Source organism: Podarcis muralis, chromosome 3 (assembly GCF_964188315.1).
Source record: "Podarcis muralis chromosome 3, rPodMur119.hap1.1, whole genome shotgun sequence".
NCBI classification, from domain to species: Eukaryota; Metazoa; Chordata; class Lepidosauria; order Squamata; family Lacertidae; genus Podarcis; species Podarcis muralis.
The window spans coordinates 70,523,872-70,542,902 of NC_135657.1; the positions used below are offsets into that span (position 1 = coordinate 70,523,872).

General features: G+C 41.8%; 1 protein-coding gene and 2 long non-coding RNA genes across 9 annotated transcripts in view; 1 reads left to right on the top strand and 2 right to left on the bottom strand.

The window, feature by feature from the left end:
* The window catches only part of LOC144327279 (uncharacterized), a 218,423-nt gene that overhangs the window by 187,040 nt on the left and 12,352 nt on the right, over positions 1-19,031 (bottom strand). The gene's annotated exons all lie outside the window — the stretch shown is intronic.
* The window catches only part of CDK19 (cyclin dependent kinase 19), an 83,664-nt gene that overhangs the window by 44,373 nt on the left and 20,260 nt on the right, over positions 1-19,031 (top strand). For all 7 annotated transcript variants that reach the window (XM_077926088.1, XM_028723175.2, XM_077926087.1 and 4 more), the window contains 2 exons: positions 14,524-14,581; positions 15,211-15,342. In XM_077926088.1, the coding sequence (XP_077782214.1) occupies positions 14,524-14,581; positions 15,211-15,342 (190 nt within the window). The remainder of the gene's footprint in view (positions 1-14,523; positions 14,582-15,210; positions 15,343-19,031) is intronic.
* LOC144327280 (uncharacterized) lies at positions 7,206-14,554 on the bottom strand. The gene is made up of 3 exons (XR_013392276.1): positions 14,513-14,554; positions 9,241-9,436; positions 7,206-7,577 (listed from the first exon to the last, which is right to left on the bottom strand). It is a non-coding gene; the product is annotated as an uncharacterized LOC144327280 (long non-coding RNA).

Genomic DNA, 19,031 nt, shown 5'->3' on the forward strand with positions numbered 1-19,031 from the left:
CCGACTCTTCGTGACCCCACGGACCAAAGCACGCCAGGCACTCCTGTCTTCCACCGCCTCCCGCAGTTTGGTCAGGCTCATGTTTGTAGCTTCGATAACACTATCCAACCATCTCATCCTCTGTCGTCCCCTTCTCCTTGTGCCCTCCATCTTTCCCAACATCAGGGTCTTTTCCAGGGAGTCTTTTCTTCTCATGAGGTGGCCAAAGTATTGGAGCCTCAACTTCACGATCTGTCCTTCCAGTGAGCACTCAGGTCTGATTTCCTTAAGAATGGATGCGTTTGATCTTCTTGCAGTCCATGGGACTCTCAAGAGTCTCCTCCAGCACCATAATTCAAAAGCATCAATTTTTCGGCGATCAGCCTTCTTTATGGTCCAGCTCTCACTTCCATACATCACTACTGGGAAAACCATGGCTTTAACTATACGGACCTTTGTTGGTAAGGTGATGTCTCTACTTTTTAAGATGTTGTCTAGATTTGCCATCGCCTTTCTCCCAAGGAGCAGGCGTCTTTTAATTTCGTGACTGCTGTCACCATCTGCAGTGATCATGGAGCCCAAGAAGGTAAAATCTCTCACTGCCTCCATTTCTTCCCCTTCTATTTGCCAGGAGGTGATGGGACCAGTGGCCATGATCTTCGTTTTTTTGATGTTGAGCTTCAGACCATATTTTGCGCTCTCCTCTTTCACCCCCATTAAAAGGTTCTTTAATTCCTCCTCACTTTCTGCCATCAAGGTTGTGTCATCTGCATATCTGAGGTTGTTGATATTTCTTCCGGCGATCTTAATTCCGGCTTGGGATTCATCCAGCCCAGCCTTTCGCATGATGAATTCTGCATATAAGTTAAATAAGCAGGGGGACAATATACAGCCTTGTCGTACTCCTTTCCCAATTTTGAACCAATCACTTGTTCCATATCCAGTTCTAACTGTAGCTTCTTGTCCCACATAGAGATTTCTCAGGTGACAGATGAGGTGATCAGGCACTCCCATTTCTTTAAGAACTTGCCATAGTTTGCTGTGGTCGACACAGTCAAAGGCTTTTGCATAGTCAATGAAGCAGAAGTAGATGTCTTTCTGGAACTCTCTAGCTTTCTCCATAATCCAGCGCATGTTTGCAATTTGGTCTCTGGTTCCTCTGCCTCTTCTAAATCCAGCTTGCACTTCTGGGAGTTCTCGGTCCACATACTGCTTAAGCCTGCCTTGTAGAATTTTAAGCATAACCTTGCTAGCGTGTGAGATGAGTGCAATTGTGCGGTAGTTGGAGCATTCTTTGGCACTTCCCTTCTTTGGGATTGGGATGTAGACTGATCTTCTCCAATCCTCTGGCCACTGCTGAGTTTTCCAAATTTGCTGGCATATTGAGTGTAGCACCTTAACAGCATCATCTTTTAAAATTTTAAATAATTCAGCTGGAATATCATCACTTCCACTGGCCTTGTTATTAGCGATGCTTTCTAAGGCCCATTTGACTTCACTTTCCAGGATGTCTGGCTCAAGGTCAGCAACCACACTACCTGGGGTATACGAGACATCCATTTCTTTCTGGTATAGTTCCTCTGTGTATTCTTGCCACCTCTTCTTGATGTCTTCTGCTTCTGTTAGGTCCTTACCACTTTTGTCCTTTATTATGGTAATCTTTGAACGAAATGTTCCTTTCATATCTCCAATTTTCTTGAACAGATCTCTGGTTTTTCCCATTCTATTGTTTTCCTCTATTTCTTTGCATTGCTCGTTTAAGAAGGCCTTCTTGTCTCTCCTTGCTATTTTTTGGAAATCTGCATTCAATTTCCGGTATCTCTCACTATCTCCCTCGCATTTTGCTTGCCTTCTCTCCCCCGCTATTTGTAAGGCCTCGTTGGACAGCCACTTTGCTTTCTTGCATTTCCTTTTCATTGGGATGGTTTTAGTTGCTGCCTCTTGTATAATGTTACGAGCCTCCATCCATAGATCTTCAGGCACTCTGTCCACCAAATCTAAATCCTTAAACCTGTTCCTCACTTCCACTGTGTATTCATAAGGGATTTGACTTAGATTGTATCTTGCCGGCCCAGTGGTTTTTCCTACTTTCTTCAGTTTAAGCTTGAATTTTGCTATAAGAAGCTGATGATCTGAGCCACAGTCAGCTCCAGGTCTTGTTTTTGCTGACTGTATAGAGCTTCTCCATCTTTGGCTGCAGAGAATATAATCAATCTGATTTCGATGCTGCCCATCTGGTGATGTCCATGTGTAGAGTCGTCTCTTGTGTTGTTGGAAAAGAGTGTTTGTGATGACCAGCTTGTTCTCTTGACAGAACTCTATTAGCCTTTGCCCTGCTTCGTTTTGAACTCCAAGGCCAAACTTGCCAGTTGTTCCTTTTATCTCTTGACTCCCTACTTTAGCATTCCAATCCCCTATTATGAGCAGAACATCCTTCTTTGGTGTCACTTCTATAAGGTCTTGTAAGTCTTCATAGAATTGGTCAATTTCAGTTTCTTCAGCACCAGTAGTTGGTGCATAAACTTGGATTACTGTGATGTTAAAAGGTCTGCCTTGGATTCGTATCGAGATCATTCTATCATTTTTGAGATTGCATCCCAGTACAGCTTTCACCACTCTTTTGTTGACTATGAGGGCCACTCCATTTCTTTTACGGGTTTCTTGTCCACAGTAGTAGATGTGATAGTCATCCGAACTGAATTCGCCCATTCCCGTCCATTTTAGTTCACTGATGCCCAAGATGTCAATATTTATTCTTGCCATCTCATTTTTGACCACATCCAACTTACCCAGGTTCATGGTTCTTACATTCCAGGTTCCTATGCAATATTTTTCTTTACAGCATTGGACTTTCCTTTCGCTTCCATGCATATCCGCAACTGAGCGTCCTTTCGGCTTTGGCCCAGCCGCTTCATCAGCTCTGGATCTACTTGTACTTGTCCTCCGCTCTTCCCCAGTAGCATGTTGGACACCTTCCGACCTGAGGGGCTCATCTTCCAGCGTCATAACTTTTATATGCCTGTTGTCTTTGTCCATGGAGTTTTCTTGGCAGGGATACTGGAGTGGCTTGCCAGTTCCTGCTCCAGGTGGATCACGTTTGGTCAAAACTCTCCACTATGACCTGTCCATCTTGGGTGGCCCTGCACGGCATAGCTCATAGCTTCTCTGAGTTATTCAAGCCCCTTCGCCACGGCAAGGCAGTGATCCATGAAGGAGAATGCAATAGAAAGCTAGAGTTAATTGTCACTTCTTAGCTTGTTTCCCTCCTTGCACAACAGGGATATAGCAGATGTGTGCAGATGCGTGCAGATGCAGGAGGCTTGTTAAGCTGAGATATTGATCGTCCAGAAACAGTTGTTGTTTCTTAAGAACAAACCACTGGCCTCATAATTCTGTCACCAGCGTAAATGACGGCTGAATAATATGAGAAGTTGTTTAGAAACTTATCTAAGAAACCACCTCTTCCGCAAGGTGGCAACTCCCCCCAACTTCCCAAAGGGGGGGGCAGTGCAAGTTTTTTTTTTTTAAGTGGAGAGGCTTCTTTCTTGTCTTATTAATCTAACATTGCTTATTTGGGTGCAGCCATTCTTTTTTACAGTCATACCTTGGAAGTCGAACGGAATCCGTTCCAGAAGTCCATTTGACTTCCCAAACGTTCGAAAACCAAATCACAGCTTCTGATTGCCTGCAGAAAGCTCCTGCAGTCAATCAGAAGCTGCGGAAGCCACACCGGACGTTCGGCTTCCATAAATAGTTCGCAAACTGGACAATCACTTCCAGGTTTGCGACGTTCGGGAGCCAAAACGTTTGGGAACTAAGCTGTTCGAAAACCAAGGTACGACTATTGGGGGGGGGGCCAGATACTGAAGTCACTATTTGACTTCACTGCTGCTATTACCTTCTCTTATGTGCACACATAAATAGTACTCAAATGCATTAAGGCACAGTTATTATCAGGGGCTTGTACATAATTACTGAAAGGTGAAAGAAACATTTTCATGAGCTGTTTGTGTCCAGTGTGGGTGTAATTTCAATGATTCTGTAGTCACTCTCTAATACTCTGCCATTCTCTGAGATTTAATGGGTGCCTTCTGTTTCAACCTTTAAATGCCTGCTGAAAATTCCTCTATTCTGCCATGTTTATGCAGGCAATTAAGAACACATATTTCCATAATAGTTAGTTAATGGTGTCTGATTTTAAATTTTATTTTTTTATTATATGTTTTTTATGTGTTTATGTGTTTTTTATTATATATATATAGATACTACTGCTTTGATGTTGTTTTATGATATAGCAGTATATAAATAATGAAATTATTTGAACTCTGAACACATTAACAACTTTGTATTGCACGGTTATGGATACTGGCAGACCATCCTTTGGTATGCTGTCAATGATTGGATGAAGTTTCATCAGTGAGCGCTAATGGAAAAAAGATTTCTTCCCTCCTCCCTCTTGATAGCTGGATCCTTCTCTTCAGCCTTTGGAATGTAGTATCCATGGGAGCTGGAAAAATTAAGCCCTTCAGCTAATGAGAGACCCCTGAAATATAAACAGAAGCAGTTTGAATGTGTAGCGGCAAAGAGAGCTCTGAACTTATTGAAACAGCCTTAGGGTGCTGTGGCTCTAATTGGAGATCTGGTGCAGAACTGCCATGGGTCTCACCGCAACATGTGCCTGCATGCCGTTATTGATCTTGATTCTCTAAATCCATGCAGAGAATGTGGAATCAGTCACGGCAAATGGAAAGTATTTTGCCAGTTCTTTTCTGGCCATGCTGCTCCTGAGTTGTTGGCATTCATGGCTAACAGGATCCACAGGCACCTTCAGTCAAGTGCCATCATGACATGCATTCCTCCTTCTCCTCCTGTTTATTATCTTCATCAGACCAAAAATATGACCAAAAATACAGCACAACGAAACCTTACAGTATTATTAAATGCAGGACAAATACAAAAAAGTGTAACATACTAACAGCAGCTCAAATACACACCCACCCACACCCTTTGAGTAAGCCCCTGGAAATATTTTTTTCAACTTCAGGTGCTTAAATGTCTTCTCATATTCTCACTGCCACCTATAGAAATTTTGTTACCTAGAGATCATCAGTCAGGCTGTAACTGGTGCTGGATTGTGGGCTGCCCCCTGGATCGTTGACAAGGTAGTTGTTTACCTTGTCTGTTTGCTTTTTTAGACAGTGCTCAACTTTCACTTGTCCTTTGGTGGTGGCGTTTGATGAAAGTATTCATGGCCATCCATGAAGTTGAACAGTAGAGGGGAGCCTGGAGCATGTTATACCAGTCCTGACTGACAGGAGATTCTTTCACAGAGAGAATAAAATACCCCTGCTGAAAATTTCAAATAACAGACAACTGTGAAATATTGTGAGAACCAGTCGTAGTTCAGCTACTCAGTGGTGATATAGATCTGCAAACAAAACAAATATAAGATCCTGTTGTGCATCTCATACAGGAAACAAATGTTACCAGGAAGGCTGCCTTTCCTCAGGGGCCCATGACAGTAATTCTGCTTCCGTGGAGAAAGGAGACAGTGTTCTAAGGCTGCTGATCCCAGGAGTTGGAAACTGACGAGTATCAAACCTTAAGGACGTGATGCTAAATATTTCCAGTGGGCTGGATTAGAGAATTGCCTAGCAGACCATTAAATGGCATTCTGTTGCTTGAAAAGATCATCCAAGAGTTGTTTGCAAAACATACTTGCATTTGTGTATGTGCATTTTAAATAGCAGTTGCAACACCTTCCCACCCAGATCTGGCATCAACAGAGGCTTCCTTCTGATGTGTGTGCATGCATGTGCAGTTTTCTTTGGGATCATGAAGAAGAAGGTGAAAAGTTATCCCCCTTTTTTTACCTGCATTGCAGACTCGGTCCAGATTAGGGATTCTGTGGTTTGCACAGAAATCTGAGCATGCATTTAACATAATATGTCCCTTGGTCCTCAGAGAGACGATTACAGAAAATGAGAATCTTTGTGTAAGAAGGCACAATAGGAAATCTTTAGAGACCTACCTTTCATCTACATGATTTCATGCTGAGCATACATTTTCTGGTAGTGGTTGAATACTTGTAGTGTGCAGGATCCAATCATTAGGGACATAGGGACATGAGTTGTGGTTAGCATGTGGAATGTATGGTGACCTGCTTGCTTCCATGGGTGATGAACATTACTTGCAGTCTAGTAAAGCTGGCAGTGTGTGGGAAGAGATTGTGGAGTGGAATTCAACTCTTTGCTAAGGAGATCATTCAGTCAGCATAAGCATTTCTGCCCGCCCAACAGAACAATCTTCCTCCCTCCCACCACATACTGTTCTGGGAGTTTTCACTGACCCTCCAGAATGGTTTTGGGAAGATGGGGAGGTAAAGCCCTGTTGTGCTAGTGGGAATTCTTGTGCTGTTTTCCACTAATGGAACTGGGTTGTTGAATCCAGCCCATAGTCATGTTTTCCTGGAACCATATTTTTGGGGAAGGCACATGTTGGATGTATAGATGTCAGGACCGAGTTGTTCCTGGCGATCCCAGATGAGTGAGATGGTGCCCAGGACTAAAAGTGAGAATATTGAAATCTGTATGTAGCTCTCCCATGTGGTGAGCTGCTGAACTGCATGCTGCACCATCTACATCTGGAGTAAAAACGTCGGGCCAGCAGGCCACATTTGGCCCTCTAGGTCTCCCCATTTGGCCTGTGACATGGTTTTTCCTAATCCATGCCCACTTGTGCCACACCTAGAGACACAGGTAGAGATGCAGCTGCAGAAAGTAGGATTGAATGCTGAATGTCAGCTGATGAGAAGGGAATTCAGTTACCGTATTTTGCGCCCCATAGGACGCACCGGCCCATAAGGCGCACCTAGTTTTTTTGGGGGGAAATAAAGAAAAAAAAATTATTTCCCCCCCAGGCGCGGGGCTGGGTCGGGGGAAGCCCTCCCGCGGCTTGCGGGAGCTACCCAAAGCCCCGGCGCGACTGCTCAGCGTGCCAGGGCTTCGGGATAAAAGGCAGCTCTGCGCAAGCCGGGGGACGTCTCCCGCGGCTTGCGCAGAGTTTCCTGAAGCCTGGAGAGCAAGAGGGGTCGGTGCGCACCAACCCCTCTCACTCTCCAGGCTTCAGCGAAAGCCTGCATTCGCCCCATAGGACGCACACACATTTCCCCTTAATTTTTGGAGGGGGAAAAGTGCGTCCTATAGGGCGAAAAATACGGTAGCTTGATTCAGGAGAGCCTGTGAGTTCCTGCTGGGACCTGGCTGGCATGCTCCGTGGGGAGGTGGGGCACCAATAAAGGTCTTCGCAGTTACTATGCTGCTTATGGGCACCAGGTTGGCAACTCCCAACTTGGTCAGACTCTTCCTTCCAAAGCTGGCCATTGGATCTTCCTGGACAGGAAGGAGTAGAAGAAGTCTTCCTGTTCCAGTTGAGCTTTGCCCGAGCAATAGAGTCTTGATGAGCTTTGGTGCATTCCTGTATCCTTTTGTCCTCCTCCGGTCCTGATTTATAGCTTGCTCTTCAGCCTTGCCTCTTAGTTTGGTCCTGACTTGGCTTTATCCCTTGACTCCAGTCCCCTGGTGCAGAAAACGAAAAATCTGAGGCAAGTGAAAAGGAAGTAAAGTTTGTTATAAAACTGTCTAGCTCAAAACAACTTTTGTTAGAGCGCTGCATATTAACTTGCCATCAGAAACATTCATTTAAAATGTTTTATGGGTGAAGCTCAGTGGGGCTCATTTTTTGTTTGCTTCCCTGTGTTCATTCCACCCCAGCAAATACTGTGGGTTATGTTTCTCCTTCAATGTTCAGTCCTGTGGCAAAATATTGTATCCGTAAAGAGGACAAGGAAAACTATGTTAATCTCTTGGCCTTGTTCTTGGTACCATGTTGATATTTAGTTTGTCGACATTTTATGGACATTGTTTGTATCATCTAGATATAATAAGTCCTTCAGGGAATATTTATAATAGGCATTTTTAGAGTGCTGCTCTTAAATAGTGCTGCTGATTGTGCCTTAACAATTTGCTATTCAAAACAGCATGCACAGATGGTGAAAAAATATCACTATTATTTGTATAATATAGTGGTACCATTGTAAAAAGTCTGGAATTCACAGAATCCTTGATTTAAAATTAGCTTCTTTTTCAGTTACTTTATTTTTTACAGAACAACCGCTACAACGTATTATTTTTTGGGGGGGGAGGAATCTATTTTTTTTCCTTTACCACTTGTTCTCCAAAAATAGTATCTTTTGAGGTATTCCCAACTCAACCGCAACAAAGACTAAAACAAATTAACCTCTGTCTGTAAATAGTCATGTCACATTCTTGCCCTTCTCCTTCCTGCCCACCCTTCAAACCTTCTATTTCACTTGAAGATTCAAACATGTTTCATTTAGCCTAAAGCCACTAAGTTCAGTCAGATGGGCAGTTACATGCATGTACTTTAACCATCACATATATTTGAAAGTTGTTATAAGTTAGAAAATGCATGCATGCATTCTCAGCGTATCAAGAGTGTTGTGTAGGAAAGAGTACTTCTCCGGGTTATTTATTACTTCTATTAAATACACTCATCAGAATACCTAAAAAGTATCAGCATGCATTATAAATGTGGAATTATACATTTCAAGCCTCTAAGGGCCAAAGTTAGTGAGATTCATGATTGGATCTCTGGTTTCATTACCAGAGCTCCCCACTCCCATTAGAATGGGACCACAGTATGGGGGGAGGGGGTTTACCCTTCTCCATCACTATATTACCAATGTAAATCTGCCACAGGTGGGAAAACCTAGCACACTGTCTCATCACCATATTCACTTCATGAAACTGATTGGCTCATATCATTTTCCGAAGGAGAGAGAACCTTAAACTTCCCCAAAGACACAGAAGCAGCAGCAGACTGGAGTAGCAATGACAGCTAAGCAGCACCAAAAAGTAAATATTATCAGTAGTTAGAGCTTTGGGGGAATGATTTGTGGAGTCGCAAAGCACTGCACTGACTCAAATAAATTAAAAGGGCTAGATGGTTAGGGAATTCCCCAATCATTTATCCCTTTTGTATTTCCCCTGCTTGTTGGATCACCTGCCTTCAAGAAAGAGCCGAATTAAACAGATGTTAGAGATCAGTGATCAGATCTTCCATTAAAAAAAATATCACTTAAAATGCATCTATGTTCTGGGATTCAGTGATATTCATTGCATGGTAGGCTGCCTACCCATCAATAGAAAACAATCACTCCAGTACAATACATTCCATCACCTGAAAGTGAACCTAGACACCACGCCAAGCACAGCCTTCCTTTCCTGTCTTGAGTGTCTTTTCTCAGCCTTTAGGCTCTGGTTCTTGGATTGTTGGCACTCAATGCAGAGTAACTTTGGAACCATCTACTGCACAAGGCCTTGTTGTTATCAGAGGTTAATTTTCCATCTAGATCCAGAGCGGTCCAGCTGACATCCTAGAGAATGGACAGTGCCAATTAGCTTCCATGGGCCATACATGCCAAAGATCATGGCCACCATTCTTTTCTCTCATGCCAATCAGTTGCTTTTGAATCATATGCAAATTACTAGGCCAAAGTTAACAGTCAAAATGTTTTCTGTACAGACACTATCCTAGCCAGGTCACCCATACATAGGTTGCTACTCAGATTATGTAAATACTGTTATTTGTTCAATGGTCTAGAGCAAACTGAGCCCAACTGAAAGTTCAGTTCTCAAAAGTTAATATGTACTAGCAGACACTGACAGTAGGAAAGTGCAAAACATTAATTCTGCCGCTTTAGCACAGATCTTGTTAGTAGTAATTCTTTATTTCAGCAGCTCTGATTCCTTTTCAATATCCCTTTTAACCCGTTTATAAAAGAATTTAATATTCCACTTAGAGTATGCAGAAGAGCTGTCCCCAAATCTGCTGCTGTCATTATAAAATATTAATTGGGATGGGACATCCGTTTTTGAAAGTTCAGGTATCTGAATCTTTGTGTGGGCAATACCATCTCTGTTGAACATATCAGGTTATACTGTACTTCTTTTAAAAACTAAACTGTGAAACAATTTCCCTATATTTCAGTCTATATTTAACTGCCACTTTGGTTTTGTTCCAGTAGTGTTACCTCAATGGTGTGATTTGTATGAAGTTTCAACTAAGGTCATGTAACATTGACCACTGGTTTCAATTTTAGTAAAATACACAGACACATCACTGCATTATTCACAAGGCGAGCATGGCCAGGATAAACATCTTGAAATCCAGTGTATCATGTTACTCATTCCTTTTTATTATATTTTAATAATTAAAAAGTGCACATTTTTAAATTGCTAGGCTCTCCCACAATCAGTAATAGAAGAAGCACAATGTCCTGTTACTTTGCTTATTAAAATTAGCCATTCAACGCCACATGGCATTTGGGAGTGAAGGTTCTACAGATGCATAATTTGCTGTTTAAATTCAGTTTGTGCACCTGACTTCAAAAAGTGACTTCCATTCTGTCATAAACAAAAATCTGCCCTTATTCCCTTATGGGGGACACAAGAGCCCTTATAGAGCCCTTTGTAGGTTCTCCATCAGTCGGAGAAAATAACAGAGGCCAACCAGAGAATATTGAGAAGCAAAGCAGCTCGTAAGCCTGATCTTTATTGAACTGTTGCAACAGGGTGCTCCCCTCACACGCAAGAAAGGAGGAGGACCCAGAACAAAGGTGTGCCCGCCCTTATATAGACGTTTTAAATTGCCCGCCCTGGAGTCCAAGACCACCCCCAGAAAAATCATACATACATCACAGAAGGGGTGTAGCTCAAGACCACCCCCCAGATGCATCATACCTACATTGCAGAAAGGGGTGTAGCTCAAGACCACCACCCAGATACATCATACCTGCATCACAGAAAGGGCGGTCTACAACAGAAATCTGAGTGCATTGTTTATCTCCTGTTTGGCAGGTTACCTGTTAATGGTTGCTTGACTGGATACCCTGGGGAGCCTGGCCAGTCTTTTGTAATGATAAATACTTAGTTCCCGAGCCAGGTCACAGACTCATCCTATTCATACACAGTCATACCCTTAAGACAGAATTTGTGAATGAAAAGACAATGAGGAGGCTTTTCCATTTTCCTTCAACCTTGCAGAAAAATATTTGAGGTCAATTTGGGAGGGACAAAATGGTTTCAGGACTTTTTCTGTGGGGTTTCAGACATGTGGTTTATATATGCAGTTATGAACATTTATCTTTTATATATATATATATATATCTAAGAACTTAAATTTTTTATTTCACTAGTTAATGAGAGACACTGGGCAAACTACTGGCTAGATGAGAGGTGGGCATGGGCAACTCGTGGCCTACAGGTCACATAGCAATCCTTGGCTACCTCACCAAGTCTCCTAGCAGCAGTCATACTAAGAGCTTTACAAAGGTGCTAGGGCTGGGGAAATTGTGGCTTTCCAGTTGTTACTCGATAGCAACTCACACCATCTCTGAGGGTTGGTCATGTTGGTTGAGGCAGATTAGACTTGGAGTTCAACAACATCTGGAGGGCTAGAGGCTCGTCCCTGCTCTAGACGATGCACTCTATAGTTGGGCAGTAGGGAATTCTTGAGCATATTAAAGATAAAGGAACTTGTACAAAATAGTGATGCTGCCATCTTGGAAAAAGGCAAGGCCATTTTAGGTATGCTTCATATATGCACACTTTGGGGTAGTAAGGTGAGGTGAGCCAAGTTCACATTATTTGAGAGGCTTTTTAAAGTTTAATTGTTATTACACTCTCCGGACGTAAAGGGATTGCTATAGTTGCCCATTACCCACAGCTACACATTGCATGCAGCGGGGAACATTTGAACTTGTGTAAAATATCCCATTTTCACCCCACCCCTGGTAATCAGGATGTTTTGGATAATGGGTGTGCCAAATTTCACTTTTTCTTGTGGAAGCATGCTAACAATTTTGATCCTCTCTTGAATTAATGGCTTAGTAAACCAAGTGCTCATGAATCATTTTCTACGGATTGTTTTGATATAGTGGCACGCTCCAATAGTTAACTGCTTTTGTTTGCATGTGAGTGATTTAAAAAAACAAAAACAAAAACCAGCAGTACCCAGAGGATAACATTTTTCTCATGGGAAGGTCGTATCTCTAAAGAATTATATCCTAGATAAGCTCAGGAACAGTAAAGGCTACTAAATGCTAGCATTCTGTTGGCCATTGTTTCCCTTATCATTTAATCAGTTGTGTTCCTCTTATTCAAAGCTGCAGACAGTTTTACTTATGTTTGGTTTTTGCTGGCTCCTTTCTGGCCTTCATACTAAAGAATTGATTGCCCCTGCATGCATTAAAGCAGCTCCAGTGTTCTTACAGTTTGATTTCTGTTTGATGTTGAATTATTTTTATTCTTCAAGAACATGATAGTTTGTCTGAGCACTTTTGGCTCTTGCACTTTGTGTTGCCTCTCAGAGATGTATTCGTTGCATTACACCCACTAGCCGGAGGAAAGAAAACATGATCATTTACTTATTTACTGCTCAAAGGAATTTGCCTTAAATTATAACATCTATGCTACTTCTGCAGCAGATGGTTCCAGTTTATTATTGTTGACCTTGTACATTCTACATTTACACCTTTACTACACAGTCAGACCCCATAGTTCACACTCAGCAGGGATCTGTTTGTTCAGTTTTTATTGCTGATAATTTAAACGTGAGATTCCAAATCTAACCTTTTGTTTCTATAGCAACTAAACATGGGCTGATCAGTACGATCATTTTCTTTAACAGCTGGCATCTTCTGTTCACTGTAAGCTGAGTTTTAAAAGTATAAGGTTTTTAAACTAGGTGTTAACTGGCCCAGAGGTGTTGACGTAATTAGGAAGCATATATACTATTTTAAGAGGTCTGATAGGTAATTTTGAACCATGTATTCTCATGTTTTCATTGGAATGAATGCCAGTGTCCAAAGCGGAGGCATGCCCTTGAGATGTCCTTAGATTTGCTGAACGCATGCGTCTTTTCTGAAGTTAGTGTTGGAGATCTTAATGCTGTCTTTGGCTTATAATGGTTGCTGCATTTTCTTATGGATAACAACAACTACATACTTTCTTACTTCAGTCATATATATGCCTACATAAGCTTTTTAGTCTTCTTATACATGCATATATTTAGACCAGGCAAATGCCTGGACACGTGAAGAATGAATTCGTGTACAGGAACATGCATGCAAGCCCCACTCCCGGCATCTGATGTGAGTCATTCCGCCCACTCAGTCCCTGACTGTGCATGTTGTTCTACTCATGTTCAAGCAAATACAAGTAAAAATACCCTGCAGACTTTCCTTGTACACCCCTGCTTCTCACCCACAGTTTTAGTCTACATGTATTCAGGTGGATGCGCAAACACACTCTTTCATTTGCTAATATGATTCTTCTGTACTAATTCCTTAAAATATTCAACACCATAAAATGGTCTAATGTATTTACTTCAACTTCACATGTAAGTAAAGTTTCTTGAATTCTTCTGGAGGGGAAAAAACAGTAAGGAACAAATTGATCAATCTCCAAAGGTGTTTTCATCAAAGCAATTATGATTCTATGTTTCTAAGTAGATTCAAATGGGATTCAAAATTGCCCAAGACTTTCCACCTAGTGCTGGAAGACCTGTCTTCAAACTCTACTAACAATATAAAGTTTATGTATAGTGCTTCTCAAATGATGTTCTGTAAACATCTGTCCAGTATTCATAGCGAAATGGTATTATGTTGGTTGGTTTATTGGAAGGAAGGAAAAAGTAGAAGGTGCATTAGGAGGATCTGCCAAACTTAGTGGAATAACAAGAGAAGGAGGGAAGAGCTTAAATTGTCACTTGTATAATTTGGTAAAATAGGATAAGGAAAAGCTGGGAGATAGAGAGGGACATAAGGTGGTTATCACTGATGGTTGTACTCAGAAACAGACCTGCAAGCTTCATAGCTGTTTCACAGATATAGCTTATGCTGTTGTGCTCAATTCATTTTCTTCCTACGTCATCTTAGATTGCTATTGAACCAAAATCTACCTCATAGTGTGCATTGACAGATTTCACAATTATATTTTATGCAGTTTTATTTCATTGTGTTCAGGATATTTGCTTGACACCTAGAGAATTAATGGGAGTTGCAATTATCTCTAATCTAAACAGCAGATTTAACTGTGTTGCTGATGTTCCGTCTTATTAGTTCCAAATAGCAAATGTGGTGCAAAAGTTGGAATTGCTTCAGTTGGTACCTTTTGCTTCCCTGCCTTCCTGGTTTACAGCCATGGGCAACTGCAGCAGGGAAAGACAGGCCGCTGCAGCAACAGGCCAGTATTGGGATTATTTGAAACTCTGTTTTGCATAATGTAAAACAGAGTAATTTAAAATAGTTCATGAACTATTTGCTTGCATACAATTTAAAATGGTATTTCAAAGAGGAAAAGTGATCATGATCTGAGTCCTTTAAACTTCTAAAGTACACAGAAGACTTAATTTCATGTGGATTTAACAGCTAGTCAGCAGAATATTTTACCTTTTTTTCAGAAACCAGCAAATATTCTGGTAATGGGAGAAGGTCCTGAAAGAGGAAGAGTTAAAATTGGTAAGTATTCATTACATTTCTAATGCAAATTGTCGCAACTGCTTTTATTAAGGTTGTAATGTAATGACTGCTGAAGGGCCATTATCATGGCTATGAATCCTGGAAGACCTGCTCCCTGACTTGGAGGCCTTTTTCTACCTGGCCCTGACTGACTCCAGCTACAAAAGCTGAGGTGCTGAAGAGGCCAGAGACCATCTTGACTGTCACTTAGTGCAGACTCACGTCATCAAGCCTGAGCTTCCACAGCCGCTATCCGCCATGAATCACAATTGGCGGGATTGGCAGCAACAGCAGCAGCAATGTTTATACTCATGATAATATTTTATTTTATTGCTAATTATGCTGTTTTAAATGTGCATTTTATATACTGCATTAAATGTGTGTTCTGTAGCTGACTTCCTTTGTAATGTTTTATTTAAGATAATTTTGTAGTTTCTGTTAATTATGTTGTTTTGAAAGTATACTTTATATTTGACTTTATTCTGTAATGTTTTATTCTGCCACTCCCCTCTGAGGTTCAGCAGGCACAGGCATTGTCTAGTTCCCCCCATATTAATTGTACAATGCACCGCAGCTTGCTTTCGAAGCTTTTGCTTTTGGTATAATAAAAATACTGTTTTGTTTTTCAGCTGATATGGGCTTTGCACGGTTATTCAACTCACCTCTTAAGCCACTTGCAGATCTGGATCCAGTTGTGGTGACGTTCTGGTACAGAGCCCCAGAATTGTTACTTGGTGCAAGGCACTACACAAAGGCCATTGGTAAGCGGGTGGCTAGACTTACCTATTTTGTCTCCAGATATTAGGTTTTGCAATCTAGGGCTCCAGAATATGTCACTTCTAGGAAATTTCTGGTGCAAGTACGTTTCAGAAACAAGACATGGCTCCGTCAGTGAACCTGTAAACTGTGTGCACAATAGGCCGAGGGTGTTTTCTGCATGAATGTGTTTGTGCTGGATCACCCACCCTTACTTTATAATGGGATGTATCCAGCTGCCAGTCTTTTTCTGGTCTCTTCCAAGGATCTCTGGTGCCAAAGATTCTGTGCTTCAAGCCATCTCTATCAAAAGGCCTTCCATAATTACAGGGGAAATGGCAGCATGTTCTCATTCACCCATCCTCTGAGCTAATCGCTGAAACATCTGAGTGGTGCCTCCAGTAGTTTAACAGTCTAAGAACTTTGTGTTAGTGCTGATGCAGATTTAGAAAGTGAGGTGTCTCTAATGGCCACTTAGTATTAATCTTGTATTTTCAATCACTGTTATCCCATTGAGTGAGCTGCCTGACATTCCTCCGGTACCATTATCTGCATCCATTACATCACTAGCACGTACCTTTCCATTTTTAGCTTCTGCATTTTGGCAGCCTTTAATATCCCAGATGTTCTGCCTTCAAATGTCATGTCCTTGGATTTTATGCTTTCATACTGCTATCTAGAAATGTGAAGATACAGGGGAAGAAAATAAGAGGGTGGGTCATGGCTGATGAGGCTGTACTCCACTGACATCTGGAGGGCCACAAGTTGGCCATCCCTTTTTTAAAAAAAATGACAAGATCACATCAGGACTAAGAGAAATACCTGTACAGGATTCTAAAGAAGCTAGTCAGTTTATTAAATGGCAATATTTTCACTGATCACTTTGGTATTTGAGTTTGTTACTGAGGGTCCATATGATCAGCTGAACTGTTCACTGACAGTGCTTCACCCATTCCACCCATATCCATACATATACATGCTCTGTAGCTACAATGGCACATTACTTTGTCTGTACCATTGTATTATGGAATACAATGGGCATATTGTTTCTTTTGGTCACTTTCAGACCAATGCAGTGTCTTGAAATGCATGTTCTACTGTATGCAATGGCTTTTGAAAGTTGCTTGTCTAGGTGTTCTGCATAATGCACTGTACCAGGAGTACAGGATGAAGCAAGAGTGGAAAATACACACAAACACCTTAAATAGCGGGATCCCAGCCTATCTAAATGATGGCTAAGCAGTTGGGTGGTTGGTCTTACTGTTATATAAAGCGCTATGGTTTCATTAGGAGCAGGGGAGTTCACAACCTCTTAAACTACATGTGTGTGTGTTAAGTGCTTCATGCAATAGGGGAAAGTGGATAAAGAGGAAGGAAGGTTTGTGATGATCTCAAACTAAACCCACAAAGCACATACATGTGGCCACAACCAAAGCTGTGGGCACTATGGGAGATACACTGCATTTTCCTAGATATTAAATACAGCAGTTTGGTTGTGCAGAAAATGTGAAATCCCTATAGCATGTGACACATCCAGAGAAAAATGCCCAAGGATAAGTGTGATAAAGTCAGAGAAGCTGTGGTACAACTGTGTTCCAAGATGTGTTATTGAAGGCCATGATAAGACATGATCAGACAGATAAAATATACCAGGATAGTCATATGAAGGTTCATGGCAAGGAGGACAAGCAGCAGACATAATAACTATAATTGTTTATGTACCTCTTGAGTCCATACTTGCCTCTAGCATTATGCACACTTTACAAAAAAAGTTAATGAGTTAATCGTATAATGCTTTGCAGCTACAGTGCTTATTACATGCACATTCTTTCTGTGGTGTGATTCAAATCTCACGCTACAGCTTGAAATATATTTATATTAAATACCATTTGAATCTAAATTGCACAACCCTCATAAGAGGACTTGCCTTATTTAGTAATAGCTTGTAGATTTATAAGCACTCCTTTTGAAGTTCAGCATGTAGGGAAAGGACAACCAATATATTTGCAGGGAATGTGTCATCTATAACTGTTCATCATGCTTGGGGGGGGGGGGGAGGGCTAGATAGGTAGAGCCATACATACCTATATGCCCTTCAGCGGAACTTCTAGGATGGCTTACAAAATCAAGATAATTAAAGTACCGCAAACATGTTAAAGCAGAAAATGTATTAAAATACATTTAAAAGCCTGGGAGAACGAAAGCACATTTGCTTGGCGCCAGAAGAATAACAATACTGATGCCAGACAAGCCTATCTGGGAGCGAGTTCAAGAAACAGAACCACATCACTGAAAAGGCTCTCTGGTGGCCACGTGCATTACCTGGCAGGGCACCTAGAGGACAGCCTCTTCTAAAGAACGGAAGGAGCCTCCATGTATGGGCAACTTGCTTATGAGAGCAGGCATTCCTTCAGGTGCCTGGGTTGTAAGCCATACAAAGCTTGAAAGGTAGTCACCAGCACTTTGACTTGTACTTGGGAAAAGCCTGGAAGACAGCGAACTTATTGCAATAACTGGTGAGATATGTTCCCAACAACCAATCCTGATCAACATCCTGGCAGCTGCATTTTCAACTGACTGGAATTGCCAAACAGCCTTCAAAGGCAGTCCAACGTGCCACGCATTATGGTAGACCATCCTAGATGTTTCTCAAGGATGGCTAGCTAAAGGCTGAGCTTGGCACAGCAGCCTAAGCAGATGAAAGGCACTCCTTGCCACTATCTGAGCTTCCATTGACAAAGCTAGAGCAAGGAGCATGCCCAAACTCGGTGTTTTATCCTTTTAAGGGGAGTACAACAACATTTCTTAGACGAGTTACAGATAGGTAGCCGTGTTGGTCTGCCATAGTCAAAACAAAACAAAAAATCCTTCCAGTAGCACCTTAAAGACCAACTAAGTTGGTCTTTAAGGTGCTACTGGAAGGATTTTTTTTTATTTCTTAGATGAGACGAACCACCTACTTATGGAACCTTTGTCCTGTCAGGATTGACTTTGATTATTGGCTCTCATCCAAACCATTTTTCTCAAGTGGAGTCTATCCTTTTGAAATTTATAAAGGTGGGGCTTTCTCCAAAACATTTCCTGGTACCTAACACATCTGAACTTTTTCTTCCGACACCACCTGCACATAGAACAGTAGCATTTCTGAGAATGTTGTGTTGGGGGTCCTGGATTTCAGCATCCTACCCAGCAACTTAATTTGCTTCCAGGATTTCATGGCTACATTTCCCAACTTCACTGGGGCCAACGTGCATTGTGAGTGCACGTTGACCCCAGTGAAGTTGGAAAATGTAGCCATGAAATCCTGGAAGCAAATTAAGTCAACTCATCCATCACAAACCCATCTTTCAGCATTCCTATTGACTGAATCATGCTTTCCCAGAGCCCACCTCGTCCCACTCCTGGAGCATATCCTTAGTTGGAGAGGATATCAGCTTGTTAAAGAAATAGGTGTGTTGCTCAAACTCAGGCAAGGATTTGGAATCACCCACACTTTCCCCCTCCCCTTCTCCTTCCAAGGGCGATATTTTAATCTAGATCTGTGCACAAAAGAGCTGATTCAAAAATAAGAATACTGCAAATGTGCCTTCAGCAGCAACCAGTGGAAAAGTTCAAGGCTGATAGAAGCAAGGTGGAAGTAAGGGTGGTAGTGACAGATGGCATCCAGTGAAACACCACCACAACTGTGCAAAAT